This window comes from Micropterus dolomieu, linkage group LG01 (assembly GCF_021292245.1).
Source record: "Micropterus dolomieu isolate WLL.071019.BEF.003 ecotype Adirondacks linkage group LG01, ASM2129224v1, whole genome shotgun sequence".
NCBI lineage: Eukaryota > Metazoa > Chordata > Actinopteri > Centrarchiformes > Centrarchidae > Micropterus > Micropterus dolomieu.
Genome location: NC_060150.1, coordinates 26,935,391 through 26,954,193, shown reverse-complemented (window position 1 = coordinate 26,954,193; position 18,803 = coordinate 26,935,391). Strand labels below are relative to the sequence as shown.

Here is an 18,803-nt window from a genome sequence, read left to right as displayed (position 1 = left end):
CAATCAACAGCAGCAGCACCCCCCCCCCAGGTGGAAATCAATTGGTTCTATGCGTACAAGCCCTTATCCAATGAGGTGAAAGCACAGAGATGTTACATCTATCCGTGACCTGTAAGAGGCAAAGTGTCTGTAAAAGGCCAGGGGATGTGCAACTGCATTAAGGGTTGTGTTATTTTAAAGGCACATTCCATATCATCAACCCCAAGATGGTGTACCAAATGAGGTGTTATCTTGTCTTACACATTCACTGATGAACCTCAGGTTGCAGTCTTTCACCTTACGTAAAATGCTTTTCTGAGGAAGCGTCAATTTGTACATTCTAATTTAAAAGTGGTCTGGCTGAGAAGGGAAATCGCTGACTGACATTACAGGCTGGGCATAATGAGTTCCGCAGGGAGGGAGATAATCGGCTGCTAGTGGCTGGAGGCTGGAGGAAGGACAGTAGAACATCCTCCCATACCTCTCAGGGGTTCGTGTCCCTGGAAACCAGTGGTGGCCACATTACTCTGAGGCCACTCAACAATAACGCATGCCCCTTTAATGCGTGCTAACGATCGCTGAGTCACTGTTTGATTCCAGGGAAAGAAAAAAAAACACTTTCTTTCTCTGACCGTCTTATTGGATTTTTTTTTACAAAGCATCTGTGTGTCTCACCCGAGATAGAGAGTGTTTGCTCACTACAGCTGCAGCAACACTTAGCTAGCGAAGAGGACAGACAGCCTTGCCTTCCTAACAAGGGACTTTTAAAATTACATGCCACTGTCAGGGTTTTGCCCTAGGTGCAGCACTGTGTAGAAATTATGCACTGCCTTATATTGGACAGGGATAGAAGATGGAAAAGTCTGTGTGCTAGTCCTAACTTTCTGCTGTGTACTTTTTGCCATCAATAAGATGATAATAATGGCCCTTGATTCTTCTCTGAGAAAAAATGTGTGTTTTTCATGGTGCTTTATACATTATCACCATGAAATTCTGTGGGTGGAGGCATAGTTATTTATTTTCTTCCTGACTGCGACAAATACAGTTTCGGAGGATGGGGGCTCAGACACCACATCAGATGTCTGTGGAGGACTTCGTCCCAGGAGATTTGGATTAACTTTAAGGTTGGCCAAGCAGAAACCATAATGATTCTCTCTGTCTGCCCTTGGAATTATCTTCTCATCACTTACTCAAATTGATAGATAGTCACTTTTTCTTTCTGGCTCACCTGTTCCATTTGCAGGTTTGAATAATGCCAAAAGATAAGATGAGTGCATCATGTGAGGTTAAACCAGGTGGTCCATCACATCCCTGCACTCACTTTCAAAAACCACATTTTTTGGAGAAGGAATAGACAGCTATTTATTTCTGCTGTCCTCTCTCCATAAGTCAGCAACTTCCTGTGAGCAAACCACAGACTCCCCACAGAAGATGTCAAAACAGATTAGTTTCTCTCAAATCTACTGCCCAGATTAAATGATTGTAACAATCAAACTGGCTTTGAGGCTTTGCATAATTTACATTTACTCCCTCTTTGGAAATCCTGTCTTTGACTTTTTCTCTTCTGTGCTGCAGCCTTGAAGTATTATTACCCTGTAAATCGATGAAGATGATGTATGAGGCATCCACTGCTAGTGGTATAAACCCTTCTGTTTTCTGTGATATATGAGGATGTATCATATTGAATGGAGTACCTATTTACTGACTTCTTTTCTAGAAAAAGCATACACATACAGCAAAGCCAGCTGCTCAGTAATATGCTTAATGTACAACAGTATTTGAAAACATTTTTTTATGAGATGCTGTTGGCAGATGTCAAATTTAGGACACTTTGATTAAACACTTCAATTTTCCTCTTAATGTTTCATCGCATCAATGGCTATCATGCCATTAATAAAGCATATATTGTATATGAATGACACATGTTAGATTGCATACCATCCAAACAAGGTTTGATGGCCAATCATTATCGTTATCGGGACCAAATGGTGATGAATCAGAGAGAGCAGCACAAGCTTTGAACGCAACCTGAAGGTCATAAATATTCCCTGTGTCTGTCTGGATTCTGTGTGCTTATCACTATCCCACTGATCAAATCTGCGTCTTACTCAGCTGTTGTGTGTTTGTGCTCATGTAATCCTAAACAAATGTCTTTCTACCCTGGTAGTTTCAAGATCTACATCTCTCCTTACCATCATTCGTTGTCTTTTGAGGGCCCCTCTGCATTTGTGTATTCATCACTCTTACCTGCTGTTTGCCACAGTGAGTTAGATCCTTAGGAACGGATCATTACACAGAGCTTCGGTCTGGTGGACTGAAGCAGAAAAATAAGATCGGAGCTTTATGAGGATGTAAATGGCATATCATTGTTCATCTGGCTTTAATGAAGATGTGAGGTCCAGCTGTTGCTCAAATAGTGACCCTGCAAGTCATTACAAATTGCTATTTAACAGAATAACCAAAATTAAAAGGCCCATGAACTGTTAGGGGAAAAACAAGTAAATTGAGGTTTAAGTTAAGATTATTCTGCTTGGGCCCATATAAGTTCTCTTTCCCAAACTGCAAGATATACTGTAGTTACTCCATTGTCATTCCACCCGAGTTGCAGCTGCCAATCAATATCTTATTATCAAGCCTCATGAACCTCACTCTCAATACAACTATACTGATGCCAGCCCCGATTAATGCCAAGGTGCCAATACTGACTGAAGAGTGAATGGCTGAGCTTCTTCTTCCCTCCTGACTCTGATTAACTCCAAATCATTATTGTTTTTTATCAGATTCCCTTCGTTTCTCAAATGAGACACTTATCTTCCAGAGACAGGTATGAAAGTCAATACAGTTTGCAGTTTTTACACACACACTGGTACCACAGATTTCTGTATTTTCCTGCTGAGAAAATGTTGAGTGTAGAAATATAACATTGGGGTTTGTGCGTCAGTGGAGGTTTGGTGGCTAATCCTGTGTTCCACCATGGTCCCCACTGGCAGGGCTCAGGCTGTTCAAGTAAAGGGCAGAGCCATGTTGTCAGTGAACCAGCAAGTGTCCCGATAGCCTTCTAATAGCTCTGGTAGTATCGTTCTTTCCCTCCGCCTTCGCTTTGATGTGGGGCCTCCTTCTTAGGCCACCGGCGATGGGGGAATAGCCTTTCATATGGGAGCTGCTATACGCCCATGGTCGTGCTCAGTCTAATCCGCCAATATGTTTCACTATGACAAATCCTTCACTGTATTGATGTTGATCCAGAAGAAGAAGAAAAAAAGTTGAGGGCAGAAGTTTGTCTCCCCTAAGGCTATTTTATGCTTTTTAGGGGGGTTGGAGTAAGAAGAGACTGAGAAAAAAATTGGAAGAGTAAAAGAGGAAGGTGAATTTTCCTCAGGAAGTTAATGAAAGTCCTTGAAGTGAGGCGAGGGAAGCTGTCACCTGTCTTGGTGATAGATAGCAGGTCCACTATTATTAGCATCCCTAACCCCAGGCTAGAGTTTTATGCCTTGCTACAGCCATTTGTTGATTAATTCATAAGGTAATGTATGCTATCTGTGCTACAAAGAACACAGATATTAGTCCCTTGGCCTCTCCTGGGATCTCTGACCAACCACAAACCAGGAACTCCTACCAGGCCACAGTGCAGTCAAAAGATTACAATTCCAGAGTAGCCACTACCAAAGAGAAGCCATTTGCACAAATGTCTTGGCTGCTTTTAATGTAAAGAAGAATAATAAACATCTGTGAGGGAAACAGCCTCCCATTTTACAAATATATTCACTTCCATGGGACCAAAGTCAACCTTGTCTAATGTAATTTTTTCAGCTTTCAGAGAAAGATTTCAAACTATCAAATAAAGCTCAGCTATGAGGAAACTAAAAATAAGCTCAGAGTGAAGCACAGTGGGTCTGGGAGACTGCAGAGCTTAATGCTTTCTCCTGTTCCTGTGTCTGAAATTGAATGGGACCGCTCAAAAGCCCATGTGGAACATCATAATCAATGTCTGTGTGTATAATGCAGGAACATTGAGTTATGTTATGTAATATAAACAGTCAATAAAAATCCAGTCATTTTCTGAGATTATATTTATTAAATTTCTTCTTACTTGTGGCCACATGCCCTCATGCCCATACACCGTCAGTGCCTTGTCTTTACAATCAGCAAATATGTTCATATTATTAGCCTGACCATAGAATTAGCCTGATTCCCATCAACCTGACAGTTGTAAAAATGGCAAAGTTAGCAGTACTTCAAGCTTTCACATTTGAAACCGTTAACATGTGACAGTAGTAAAAAAACAACTAACAATTTCTTGTTCAGCATTTCAATTCATATAAGTGGTTCTCCATTCCCAATTTCTATCAAGGCAGTTTTTCTGCAAGGAATATTTTAGCCAGATATCTATTCCTTGTTCTGTAACTTTTTTCAAGATACCTTACAGAACAAGTATTTCATAGCAAGTTCCTTTCTTAGAAGTGCATGTATATTGTCCCAAAAAAGGCAACATTTTTGTGCAGCCCTGGTATGATTTGTTAGTTCTCTGCTTTTGATTTGGGATGTAATGAAAGTGTGAAGAATGGAGTTCTTCCATCAATCTCTTTTCAGACCCATTACACCCATTTTATACCATGCTTCCTCTGAGAGTTAAATGTTTTGCTCTGACTCAAATCTGGTTTTTATGGTATAATATTTGCCGCCCTTGCTTCCCCCGTACAAGGCACATTTGAATGTTGACCCAATGCATACCTTGGTGTTAAGCGTCCACAATAACCGTAATAATAGCATTCAGGTTCACCTATCCTCACCTCTTTCATAAAATAATCCCTCAACTGTAATTACCTTAAGAAATCTTGGCTTTCATAGGTCAGCACTGTGTATGAACACAGTGTTCAAATGTTTGCATATAATTAGGCTTTACATGCCCATACATATTGAGAACCAACGCAACATGAGTCAAAGGAGATAGAACAACACTGTATCTGCTGTATATGGTGTACAGATGCGCTTTTATCTCCATGTGCAAAATGACCATCATCTGCACTTCCTGGATATCTGTCTGTAATACTTCCCTTTTTTGTATCCTGCTATTTTGCACTTCCTCCACAGCTGGCACCATCGTGGAGCAGCATGAAATGACATCAAACTTTCATGAAATTGTCTTTCCTGTCAGTTATGTGCACATGTGTAAATTTGGCATCTGATCCTAATGTTATCCACAAGCACAAGTAATAAAGTCACAGCCAGTGATGTCAGCTGCCCGTATTTTGTGTGTGTGTGTGTGTTTGTGAATGTACATGCCTGTGTAAATGAACTGTACTCCCTCTCAACTGCAGGCCTCCTTTCTATTCTATTCCTCATCATTTTCTCACACCCCTCAGTCAGCCAGAGTCTCCAGTCATTTATTCACCCAGCACCAAGCTTGGGCGACCAGAAGAATTTACGATCATCAGCTTGGCTTATTCTCACCTCACTGTAAAGCTGTAACGGATTTACCGCCACTGGTATGTCTCTCCCGTCATTAAAATGTAAAAGTTTGCAACGCATAGAAAGTCACAAATGATGCCGACGAGCTTGGCCATTTTCTTCACTTACATTTCGCCTGGTTGCTGGTAGTTTGTTCCCAACTCGCTCGAAACTAAATCATGAGCTGTCACTGCTCCCATCACTCGAAGTAAACTCCACAGCTCAACTCATCCTCACTTTTAAAAAAGGGGAGTGTTGCCATTTTCCTCTTTCATACTGTGAACACTGAATCTTTGCTGTCCTGGATGCAGACTTGGCAGGAAGGGAATTCACTACGTTGAGTTATCTTTTGATATTGCTTGATGCATTTTGACTGCATTTATATAAAAATGGCCAAGTTATTCTTCCAATAACGAATGGGTGCCTGGGGAGTTTCCTCCTGAGCTGTCTCCCCAGTACAAACCCGACCTGAAGATTTTGACAGTTTGACACTTTAATTTCCTACTGAGTATTTCACCTGAATTTCCTGGAAAAAAGGAAGACGTTCTGCTATAAAAAAAAAAAGTCCATATTGGGTTGGAAATTATTAAAGCCTGGGCCTCAATTAAATCCTCTCTGCCCTTCTCTTTTACTCAGGTTTGGAAAGCACCGGAGGGATGAGCGGCCAGGAGACAGGATGGAGAGGAAGGGCTCCAGTAAATCTAAAGTCGAGGACATGCAGGCGTCAGAAGAGGAGACCCTGCGGATGAGGCTGGAACAAGAGAGGTGAGTGCTCAGACGGAGCCTTGGCTCACTAAAAGCCTGAACAATTAAGTCCGAGCTGAACAAAGAAAAAAAATACTACTGACCGGAAAAGTAGCAAACTACCTAATTAGCAAAATGGAGGAGCAAGGTTGGGAAATTCTGGGAGAGCACTCAGATGTCAATTTGTGAAATGTCTCTTTCTTTTATATCAGTACATTAAATAGATCATTTATGGATTGTTGTTGCCTGTGCCATTCAGAGGCGCTGACCTCCTAATGGTGCTCGTAGGCCCCTGTGGATTTGGCATGATTGAATGGTGCTCATTATAATAGTGAAATCGATGGAGCTCCGCATTTGTCTTCTCCTGCAGCTCGCCCAGGTTGTTAATTGCTCCAGAATACGTTGTTCCTTTTTATCTGCTCCTCTTGGCTCTATGTCCTCTGGTGTTTGTGGCCATCAGGACGTCCAGAAGAATAAGGCGAGGCATCGGTTTTGCCGCGTGCGCCTCATCCCTCACAGACAAGCCCCATTTAATTCTCTCTAGAAGGGAAGACAATATTGGTGGCAGGGTGAATGAAAAGACAGCTTGCTGCCTCCATTGTTCTCCACCAGCCAAATGAACTCAGTAATCAAACTGCCGTTGGTAATGACAGCTAATTGAATAGAAACAATAGGGCTTGATACTGCTCCTTCTTACGGCGAAGGGAGAGAAGGATGGATGGCTGTCGAAAATGCATGGTACTGCCAACACAAACAAGTGTACAAACAAAAAAAAACTCACAAAGGCCCTCTCCCCCTGCTGAATGGAACATCTGGAGGCCTTGCTCAAAAAACTGTAGCACATTTCTTTCTGGTATTCAACTATGACTTGCAGTGAAGGTCCTCTCCACTGAGGGTGTGAACCTTTCTGGCTGAGGGCCCAACACATGTCTCTCAGTGCACCCTCGAGACTGGCGCCTGGTTCTTCAATCAGACCTGTCCGCTTTGAGAAGCTCCCAAGTAACTGTCATGCTAATCAGCAGAATCAAAACAGACACACAGTGGGCATGAGAGATGTAGAGTACATGCCCTCATAACCCCCCCACACTTCTTTTCTTTCACCTCTGCCACCTAATTTCTTTGTCTCCTACTTTGTCTTGGAGCACATTCTCATTCCCTGTCTTGTTTGTGTCCGTTCTGCATCTGTGATCTCCGGCCCCAGCTCTGTATGCAGGAGGGCAACCTAATTCTTTCCTTTTTGTACCTGTTCCCAAATCCCATCACCCAGCCAGGTGGGGATTGTCCTTCGGTTAATGGAAAGGGAATCCTGGGGGAAATTGTGGTGTAATAATAAACCAACCTGCTGTGAAGACAAGTCGATATTCAAAGTATTAGGGTTCAGCTCAGAAATCCATTACTTCTTGTATTTTATGGTAGCACTACTGTATTACACTCCCTAGGTGCTAAATTTGATTGTCATAGTTCTCTGCTTAAGGCACATGCTCTGACTGATTACATTGCTGCCACAGAGACAGGACCATTTAAGAGTGCATTTATGAAATTATGGTAAGGTAACTGTAACATGTTTTCGAAGCTAGCAATCGTCAGTCAGCTCTGTGTCAGTACGACCCGGGATGGGCCGCAGCCAAAACCCCCGGCTCAGCTGACATTAGCGATCATTAATTCAAGCAGACGGTTCTGACAGGGGCTTTTAGTGATTCAAAATAGGAGTTAGTGAAGAGGTGAGACAGATTAATTCATAAAACCTGCCCTTTTTACTCTGCAATAAGGCAGCTACGGTTATATATTTAAAACTCTGACCTTGATATGATTCATGCCATTTATGGTTTGGCCTGCAGTCCTTGCAGACACAACTCGTTTATTTTGTGTAAAAATGTTCTCCTCCATTGATATCTTGTCAGCCTCTTACAGATTGAAGATGATGGAGAAGAGAGTACATAAAACTTTTGACTTCATTGCTAGAGCGCAGTGCAGTGCTTCCACTTGATGAGGATTGGTTATCAGCAGCATTTGTTTTGCTAAAATCTGGCAGATTTTATACAGCTCCTGTGATTTACTGTTTAATGTCTCATCAAAGCAGCATTAATACCTGTGGATAGGCTGATCTGAATGCTTGTTCAGCCCAGCAGTGGCAGCCATTACTCTGGTTCTTTAAGGCTGTGGACGGCACCCAAGACACCCCTATCTGACTGGCTCATGTTGAGAGGACTGTGGAGACAACAAGCGCTCTGATTGGACCTTGGGTGGGTTGGAGAGCAGTTGTTTCTGTGGCTATGGCCCCCATTCACACAGGGCCATGGAGGAAAAGAGAGAGAAAGAATGAAACACAGAGCGGGTGGTGTTGGTGGAGCTTCTATCAGTCTCTGACTTATCTGCACATGCTAGCCCTGGAACTATATGTTCCCAGCCAAAGTGGGAAGCACACAAAGACAACCTGACAATGTTCCTTCTTCATTTTCCGCCTGAACTGAACTCCATTCGCCTTTCTCTGTGGCAGCTGATTATGATGTCCATTCTCTCTTATCTGCTTGGCTCCGGTTGGCTTCTAATCAGTGGCCAGCACTGCATTGCCACTCTCGTGTTCCCACTCCCCAGACCACAGGAGAGCACATCACTGCTTCCTCTTGTTTATTGTTTGACTTCCTGCTGACTCTAGACAAACAAAACCTGACCAGTGTTTCTGGAGTGGGTCAGTCAGCACAATTTACCTTTTGAAAAACAGCAAACCTGTTTTAGTATTAGTATTAGAATTTTGTCTTTTGTTTAAAAGAGAATGTCTTTTCTATACCATGTTCAGGGTACAGACACCAGTGCCACCAGTAGAAAAAAGTAAAGCAATTTGCTTTTAGGCAGTTCTTCTTTTTCTGTTTTTTGTCACAGTGATTATGGTACCAATGTTATCATTCCACTTTGTCAAACCATCTCATTATTTCAGTATCTTATTTGAGTCTCATTTGCATAGTGAGTTCAAAGGAAGCTCCAACTGACTGATTGGGAAGTGTGATTACATTTGTAATTATATTGATACCTACAGCAAGTTAATGTGATTGTTAACACTGTGAATTAACACCATGGAACTTGGACAATTATCTCTGTGATTGCATTATGCTGTTATGGGCCAAGTGTCAAACAAAAGATGGGCTATCGGAGGTTTGCGATTCTGCACAGACAGCTGCACGCAGAGTCATTTACTGCACTTTGATTAGATTCAGATACATTCTGCCCTCCATCTGCACTTCAGAACAATAGAACATGTTTTGGTGAGGGAGTATTGAAAAGAAAAATCTATTCAAGGCAGCTGGATGAGAAAGTAAGAGAGCAAATACATTCTGTTTCATCAACCGCAGTAACAATGGATATTGAAGAGGCCGACTTTCAAACTTGTAAGTGTGTTGACTTCAAAATGAGTGCAGGAGGGTACAGACATCCCCGCGCCCCCCAACTTTTGTCAAAGATATAGAGAAGGAGTCTGCTGCCTTCCAATCCAAAAGAGCAGCGCTGTTGGATGAACAGTGACTTTTATTCAGTGTGGAGAGGAAGGACTTGAGGTGAGCTGACTACCAGTTCACACCATGCCTCTCATTCCACCAATATAATGTGTTAAAGTAATTACTTGACGTGACAGTCTTCTGCTTTCACATTCAGGCGCTGAAATAAAGCTTTAGCAACAGGATCATTACAGATCCCGTTTTTTGTTCATGTGAAGGTGCGGTGTTCAGACTAAATTTACAATGAATGTATGAATGATAAGAAAAACAACAGGGACAACTGAAAAAATTGAAAGGGAGGGACGGTAAAGAAAGAATAATGTCATCCGGCTGATACATAATTTTCTTAAAGACATAGTCAGTCAGTGGATTAGGGATTGAACTTAAACTGCCCTAAAAGCCTCAGCATTAGACTGTCTAGACTGTCTGTTAGCCAGGAGGAAATGCCTTTCCACTGCACTGAAGAACAAGTGAGTAAGCATTGCATTTTATTTAAAGGTAGATGTGAGGTCAATTCTACTTCTAAGAATACAGAGTTAAACACAGACAACACAAAGGACCAAGCAATTACTGGCATAACACTGGAATTATCTTATTTTCTGTCATCAGTGTAATTAATATTAACATTAAAATCCACGGTGGGGCTAGAATGAGGCACTACAGCTTGATTGTCCTCTTTTTGAAATAAAATCTGGCTGGTTCCTTAAAAGCTACAGTGTCCTCTCATCTCAAAACGTAGTATCTGGTAAGAGTAGAAGAGAGGAGAAGGGCTGGTAATTGGGGTTGTACAGTAATAATGTGTTTAGTGTGGGCAGCACTTTCTTCAGTGTTAACATGCTGGGCCATTAATTGGCTAATGGAGTATATATGGCACAGCGGGGGTGGTCTCTTAGGAGAAAATGGGGGAAGGAGAGGAGTTGGAAGTGGAGCAGCAGTTGCAGGTTGCCCAAGAAGAATGCAGTTAGCAGGTGTGAATTTAAGGTTTAGAGCTAATGGATATATTGCAAAGCCAACCAAATTCCAACCCTATTTCTTACAAAATGCGTTTACGCAATACCAATTTGCTTGATGTTTTTGTCAATCTCTGCTTTGAAGTCATAGAGAGGTGTTTGAGGTGAATGGTTGGGCATACAGGGCATAGGACTTTGACACTGGAGACTGTGGTTTGTGGTCCAGGTGTAAGGTTTAGGCTTTCATTATAAACGTCACAGTATTATGTTGATACCAAGACCTAAGAGTCTACAGCCAAACAAGAGGATGCCTTCTGATTGGCTGGTCTGGTAGGATGAATAACGACCAGGTGGAGGAGACTCAGTGTGGGGGTTCCGTCTTGAAAGTGGTTTCACCCGAGCAAGTTACTGGCCCCCCGGGCAATACCTAGATGAGACATGAGAGAGGTGTGAACCGGGTTGAATAGGAAGGATGAGGGGATGAGGGAAGAGGGTATGAAAGGGATGAGTGAAGAGAGGAAGAGGGGATAAAGGGATGAGGGGGAGTCTATCAGATGTTGAAATATTTCAAAGGATAAGTGAAACCTTGGTGGCGCTAGATGAAATGTCATGGGATCACCATAATCAGTTGGATTCATCCTCTGGGGCCCATCATTGTGCAAACCCAAGTTCTGACAGACTGACAAACAGACCAGCATTGCCGTGTTTAGAGTCACACTGCCTACATGACTACAAAAATATTCTGGAAGGAATTTCCTAACATTTTTTTTTTCATGTAAATTAGATGCATACAAATGTCATTAGGTGACGGGGTTGCTAAATTCCTGGTAGTTTGATTCTTGACACGTCCATAGGAGACATCTCGCAGAAAATATGCACTTGGGAATGCGGCATTCAAATCTCAGCTTTCCACAGGGAGACCCACTGCCAACTGGCCACGGGTGGACACCACATCATCACCACATCACCACATTATGGTACACCTTTCCTTTCTGACAGCCAGCACAAGTTGTAAAAGGCCTCTCCCTGGTAGAGTCTATTCGGGCTGGGCTCGGGCCAATTGTTTTTTTTATACTTCAGGCTCGGGTCGGGCGGGGGCTTATTTAACTTCTCACCTTTCATTGTGCCCATTATTGCACAATAAGCATGTACGTGGACATACGGACATACAACGGTGGACGCGATACGTTTTCTTCACAACACATAAACAGTGAACGATGACCACCGTACCTGTCCTGTACACAGTTCAAAGGATTTTAATTGTTTTTCTATTTAAAGTTAGCCAGTTGGCGAAGAGTTCTTTGAAACGATGTTCTTCAATTTCTTTGAAGTTACTCAAAATCAAAGACAGGTAAGCCATACAACTTACATTTTCTCTGTAATGACTGTGTATTTCAAACACACAGGCAGGTAGATATTTTGTAAGACAAAAAGAGCCATGCCTTCTCCACTGAAAAATGTGAACTATGCCAAACAAAATCTTCTTCTGAAAATCTGCTGAGTGTAAAAAAATCAGCCAACTTACTAGATGATAATGACACTTAAGACACCAGGATGACTCACATCTTTTGATATTTTTGGGTAGTATAATTTTATTGAAATGCACCTATTAGCTTTATTATGTCGGACTCCTGAGGCCTGGAAGAGAAGTCTCTCTCTTTTAGCTTCATGTCGCCAGTCTAGCCAAGGCCATTATCTTGCCCCGAATGTCAATATTGCCGTTATTATGAATCTGATTAGTCCATAAAATGCCAGAGGGTCCTGAGATCCCAGCGGACTTCCGTGAACCTGTGGTAACATCATTGTCTAGTCCTTCCTGGCAGAGATCTGACATCACTTTAGCCAGATGGCAGGTGAAAAGGCTTCTGGGAATTAGTGCCTTTCTCTCTGTGAGTCTTGTTTTCCATTTCCTAACAGCACAAGCTAACATAATACCACACCGAATGCACACAACTATGCTGTGAGTTGAACATTTGCATATCGTACCTGGTCCGCAACAATGCAAAAATACACCAAACCAGCTTCGAGGCTTTATAGATGACTGCATATCATGCAACATTGCATCAGGTCTCCATCAAAATCTCATTTCACAGATAATGCTGAGAAAATGGGATTTTGGACAGCTAAAAATAAACAAGGCAGTCTATGGGTAGGATGTGGGAATTGGGTTAATCCGGCACTGAAAAATGGTGATTGTTTGAAATGTGATTACTGTTATTAAAATACACAGACATAGGAGATAGAGTTAGGCTAGTATTCTAGCTTAATTCCAAACCTGTCAATCATCTGTGAGGAGCAGCAGTTGGGGGGTCAGAGTTCAGTTATGACCTGAGGTAATAGGGAAGCCTAGCACTAGTGGGAGGTAGCGTACCCTACAGCAGGGATACAACATCTGGAACCAGTGAGCTGTCTGGTGGTTGCTGCCAGGGTCACCGCAGTGGGAGGTCAACTCCCCCCTTCGCTTGCCCTCAGCCCTTTTCCTGTGTACTCCCCACTGTCCACCTCCCCACTGCTACAATGCCAGCTCTCCTCACTCCCATGTAGCACCATGACTGAGTCTTGTTAGCTGCAGACAGATGGGCATTCACATGGAACCATTCTCTGAGACAGGAAAGGCCCTGTGAAAGGCTCTGTTGTGTGAAAGTGGTCCCGAGGAGAGGAACAGCATGGATGGAGAGGAAAGGCTGGGAAGGAGAAAGAGGAGGTCTGACTGTCGTCATCCACCTCCTCTTGTTATGCGACCTGAGGCATAAAATCAGAACACTCATCTCGGCCTCTAAAAGTCTGATGGAATATATAGTTTTTTAACCCCATCTCTTATCCTGTGTTGCCTCCTTACTGTGCATTTCTTATTTACTTGCCAGTCAATTCCTCAAATATCATTAAATATATCCTTTTTTCTCTTACTGGGTAGTCCCCGTCCGATATGGGTTTTTGGGGAAAGTGAACAAGAGACAATGTATGAGCTGATGTTTTGATTTAGAAAATTAATAGCATAGTAGACCTTTTTCCTGTATAAACTACACTTAAAACAGGCCGATATTGAAAGCTGTTATATATGTGGGCTATAATACGTTTCCTGAATGGATTATGTGAACACATTACAGTCTCAACAACTCAACATGTAAACGATTGCACATTAATAAATATTTGCTGCTAGAACGTGCAGCCATCTGTAAACAGAGAGAGCAGAATAAGCATGTTTTTTTCTACCTTACCCATAATCTGCCATAATGGTTACTTTTAATGTGGCATATTCACATGTACTTTGTCCCTTTACTAGCACTCTTTTAATTCTATCTAAAGCAAGCTAGGAGAAAACATTTTTCAACCACCATCGGGTTCTAAAACATGCCATCTATGACACAGTGACCCAGAGGAAACGCTGCTGTTGAATGCATCTGATACTACATGGCTGTCTAAAATGAGGACTTGCTGCTTTGAGATTTCACACTAACTTTTCATATTTGAAAGAGGAGCTAGATAACTTTGTTTAGCTGGAAGCTGTGTTAGACATTTTTTCAGCTCACATGTATTTACATGTCCCTCTGGTTTAATCATTTCTGACTCACCGACTGTAACTACACACGTTACGTTAGTTATACATTTAACGCTATAGTTTAACTGCTCATTAACGTTAGAGCTCTTCCACTGATAAACATGGCATTAGCTTTATGGTTAATCTAATTTAGCAATGGGCTGCTGTAAGTGATTTTACAGAATATTTAGAAGCAATGAACTTTGGAGAAATGATCGGACCATTCACTAGACCTGTTTCAGAAATAAATATACAATCATGTTTGTCTACAGTGTAGCCTCCAGCACTAAACTACTGTAACATTAAACATACTTTTGTGACCAGGAGAGGGCAATGAAAAACAGGAGGAGGAGGTACAATTAGTCTTTACTAATGTATATAATTTACAAGTTAGCATTTTTGTTGGAGTTACCAGGCATACATTATGAACATTTTTCCAGTCTTGTAAAAACAACATGAAAACTGGATATGTTTCCATCAGAAGAGTTGGAACAAATATTGTATACTCTTCAAATCAAAAATCAAAATCAAAATAATCAAACATAGTAAGAATCTTTTAAGAGCCAATTAATATTGGACAATTTGAAGTGGTTCTTTTGCAGTTGGTCAAATACATTGTTTCACCCAAAGACAAAAGCAAAGAAAAGTACCTACTTTTCAAACCATCCAAAACCATTTTAAGTGCTTAAAAAGGCCCCATTTAGTCATTTTTGACTCATCAGATGTATTTCGCTCACAATACAACAGAAAATGTCCTCCTCACCAAACATTTTTTAAAGGTGTAAAATCTTTTTTTCCCAGTGAGGAAATTATATTGATTTGTTGCATTTTAAGCTTAATTTTTAGTTTGCCAGATGATTCACAAATAAAAAAAACACATATACTCATATACACACTTTTTCTCTTCAATGTGTTTATCACAGAATACAGGCCAAGACAAGGGAGATTCGGGAGAGGCAGGCAAAGGAGAGGGACTATGCCGAAATCCAAGACGTTGTCAGTCGCACCTTCAGCTCAGATGAGGAGCATACGTACGCTGGCATCGGATCATTAGACTCGTCGGTGGATAGCAGCAGCATGGAGCCTTACAACCACCACTACCATCTCCCTCAGAGTCCCCAGAGCCCTCACCTTCCCTTGAGCCTTCAGGACAATGGTCCACCCCTCGAGGCTCTGTATGCCCAGGTCAACAAGCCACGCAATGGACGCCCTGCAGCTCCAGACAGGTAGGAGGCGCCCAAACACACATCCACAGTGTGTGCTGTCTAACCATTTGTGCCATGTGATTAGACTTTGGGACAGTTCATTTACAACTCATCTAAAATGTAGTAACATTGGTCTGATTGTATTTGTTCACTTTTACTTGTCATTACATGTCGTGACACATGCCGCACAGAAAAACAATGAATTTCACACAGGGTTTTATCGATGCATCGTCCCACATGGCTTTGCCCTGTGTGAACAGCCAGAATCCACAGGCAAGGTAAAACAACAAGAGCCTATCAGTTTTAAATGTGTTAGAATTTAATATCATCGTGTCATTTTTTTTTCATTATCCCTGGATCACAGGTTATCCTCCCCGGCCTCTCACACAGGTCTTTCAAAGACTCACATTGCATGTGAGTTCAGCTTGTTTGTCGCTGGGGGGATGTACCGCTCATAACCTCCATGTCAACTTGATTATTTGATGTGACGACAATGCCAGGTGGAGCTTTAGTTTTATATTACTGTGTTGATAGCCTATTGCCAATAGGCCTGTGTACATTTATCACGTGTTTTTTATTGATGCATTTATTCTCTTTTTTGGCTCCAGCAAATGGGAAAGTATCCATAGTTTCTTATATTGTGAGGGAAGGTGACTTAGCTAGTTACAGCTTTACAACTTAGTTCTTCCTTAACAAAGCCTATGATTGATGCTGCATCCTCAATAGTCTAAGTCCATAAAACCTGGGACAAAAAACAATTGATAAAGCAATATTAACAAACATACAATATCTTAGTCACACCAACAGCATTTTATTTTTCTAACATGTTAATTTATCTATATTCATCTTGATTTCAACAATACAAGCTTTTACAACCAAGACTAGTATTTATTTTGATTATATATACTGCTTGTTGCTCTGCCCTGTGAGTTGGAGGTTTTATGGGGGCTACCTGCAGGTCATATCCAGTGGTGACAAGCCAGGAGATTTCTTTTCCCATGGTGTACCAGAACCTTTCATGGTGTTATTAATGGATCGGATAATACCTACCTCCTGTGATTGACAGCTGTCACTTGGGGGCTTGTGACCTTTCACTGCTAGGCTAAGGTTGGGGTGGAGTGCATGTGTTACTGTGTGTGACCAAGACAGAGCACCTCTGTGTGAGTGTTGGTATGTTTTTTTTAAAAGGATTTACAAACAGTTGAGTAGATATGACAAGGTCATCTGGCCCTTCTGATAGCCGGCTAAATTCATATGCCAATACATCCGGGCCTTAGTGAAGGCCACTGATCCATATGTCTAAAGTGAAGGTTACCTCCACATGTTTCCTCAGGATAGCCTCATTGAGTCATAGAAATTATCTGCTGTAACCTATCTGACTTCCAAAGCAGAAGTTCATGATAAGCCTGGATGTTTGTTGAAAAAAGAGGCAAAGCAATGCTTGATGGGTGTCCAGCAAGTCTGTGTATTCAGATCACAAGACTCTTAAGATGTTGGTCAGTGATAGACATGATGCTATTGATTCTCTGTGTGAATATCAATAAACTATGTGCAGGGATACAGAATAAAAGCCTCAACATAGGACAACCATGTTAGTTCCAGAGGGAATATTAATAGCTATTTGCTTAGTAGCTCTCACATAGAAATAGATGGTTATGCAAAATACCTGACTGTAAACAGATGCTTTGTTACTTAGATATGACTTTAAATGTTTTAAATTGTCTGAAGCTTTTGAAGCTTTTCTATATTTGTATACATACTGTAGTTGTTTTTTGTCTTAAATATTGGTATAATATCTTTTTATATTGGAAAATGAATACATTATGCAAATGATCAGGTCATTTTCAACAAACAAATGGCATAAAAAGAACCTTCTCGTCTTCTCCTTCTTGCTCTCTTGTTTTAGCAGTTTCTTGGAAATAGTGGATTCTCACCTTCATAGTTTTATTTCAGCATAAAAAGCTAGTGTTGTATGTTAATTATAAATAGAGGCTTATATTTGGTTTGAGGTCTGAGCCTTAAGTATTGATAGCGCAGTATGGAGTTTTGTTTGGAGGGACTGGATTAGCTCTCGCAAGTGTTGTGATTTGATTTGAAATATGCACCGCATGTTCAACACTGCATTTTTGTTTTGCACCTCGCTGCTTTGCATATCTTGTGTATGCCAGCCCGGCTGTATGCCTGTAATATTTGTCTTGCTGCCTTTGAGATATAATAATATGCACTGGTTCTTATTTAGGGGAGGCTTTCTATTTACGATTTGCAAAAAGGAGCTTGAAGCACATTCAGATTCAAGACTCCTGTCACTTGCCTATCATCACAAACGTAAACAGTAATTTGCATTTCTAAATTAAACTTAATGGAACTTCCATTGTCAAATATAAAGCGGCAACACAACAGAATTTGCAATCATTTCTGACTGTTCCATGTATCAAGACGAAAACATTGGATTCAGAACTTTTGTTTTGCCACTTAGAGACTCAATATGACTTACAATTTCTTCACTTTCTCATCCTGCCACTGCTACTTAACCTACAATTTTAAAGCCACAGAGATAACATAAACTTCCTGTTTGAAGGTCAGGAAAAAGGAAGTAGATGAGGTTTGTTCAGGGAAGGCTGCTCATTCCTGGCCGTCAGTCAGTGTCGATATGAAAGAGAAGAAGGAGTTGCATTTAACCCTGACCTGGATACTGTTACCGGCTTCTGATGGGGGCCCTGGAGAAACGCTGATCAAAGGGTAGGTTAAGCATCCTATCTTACTGGGATATTTGAGTTATTTTCTAGTAGAGTTAAGTCCCATAGTCAGACATCTCAAATCTTGCAACACACCTAAATGCACAACATGCAAAACCAAAAAATAGGTTAAAAATCACACTGCCAATAACCCTTATATTTTATCTGTCAGGCTGCATTTGCTGTGTAGCAATACACACATTTCAACCAGCAGAATCATTACAAAAACACATAACACAGAAATACACTGCTCCAAAAAATAAAGGGAACACTAAAATATCCTAGATCTGAATGAATGAAATAATCTCATTAAATACTCCTTTCTTTACATAGTTGAATGTGCTGACAACAAAATCACACAAAAATTATAAATGGAAATCAAATTTATCAACCCATGGAGGTCTGGATTTGGAGTCACACTCAAAATCAACGTGGAAAACCACACTACAGGCCGATCCAACTTTGATGTAATGTCCTTAAAACAAGTCAAAATGAGGCTCAGTAGTGTGTGTGGCCTCCACGTGCCTGTATGACCTCGCTACAACGCCTGGGCATGCTCCTGATGAGGTGGCAGATGGTCTCCTGAGGGATCTCCTCCCAGACCTGGACTAAAGCATCCGCCAACTCCTGGATAGTCTGTGGTGCAACGTAGTGTTGGTGGATGGAGCGAGACATGATGTCCCAGATGTGCTCAATTGGATTCAGGTCTGGGGAAC

General features: G+C 41.4%; 1 protein-coding gene across 1 annotated transcript in view; it reads left to right on the top strand.

Moving 5' to 3' along the window:
• Positions 1–18,803, top strand: part of LOC123979295 (partitioning defective 3 homolog) — a 387,436-nt gene that overhangs the window by 289,555 nt on the left and 79,078 nt on the right. The window contains exons 20-21 of the mRNA XM_046063165.1: positions 6,064–6,192; positions 15,071–15,373. Coding sequence (XP_045919121.1) covers positions 6,064–6,192; positions 15,071–15,373 — 432 coding nt within the window. The remainder of the gene's footprint in view (positions 1–6,063; positions 6,193–15,070; positions 15,374–18,803) is intronic.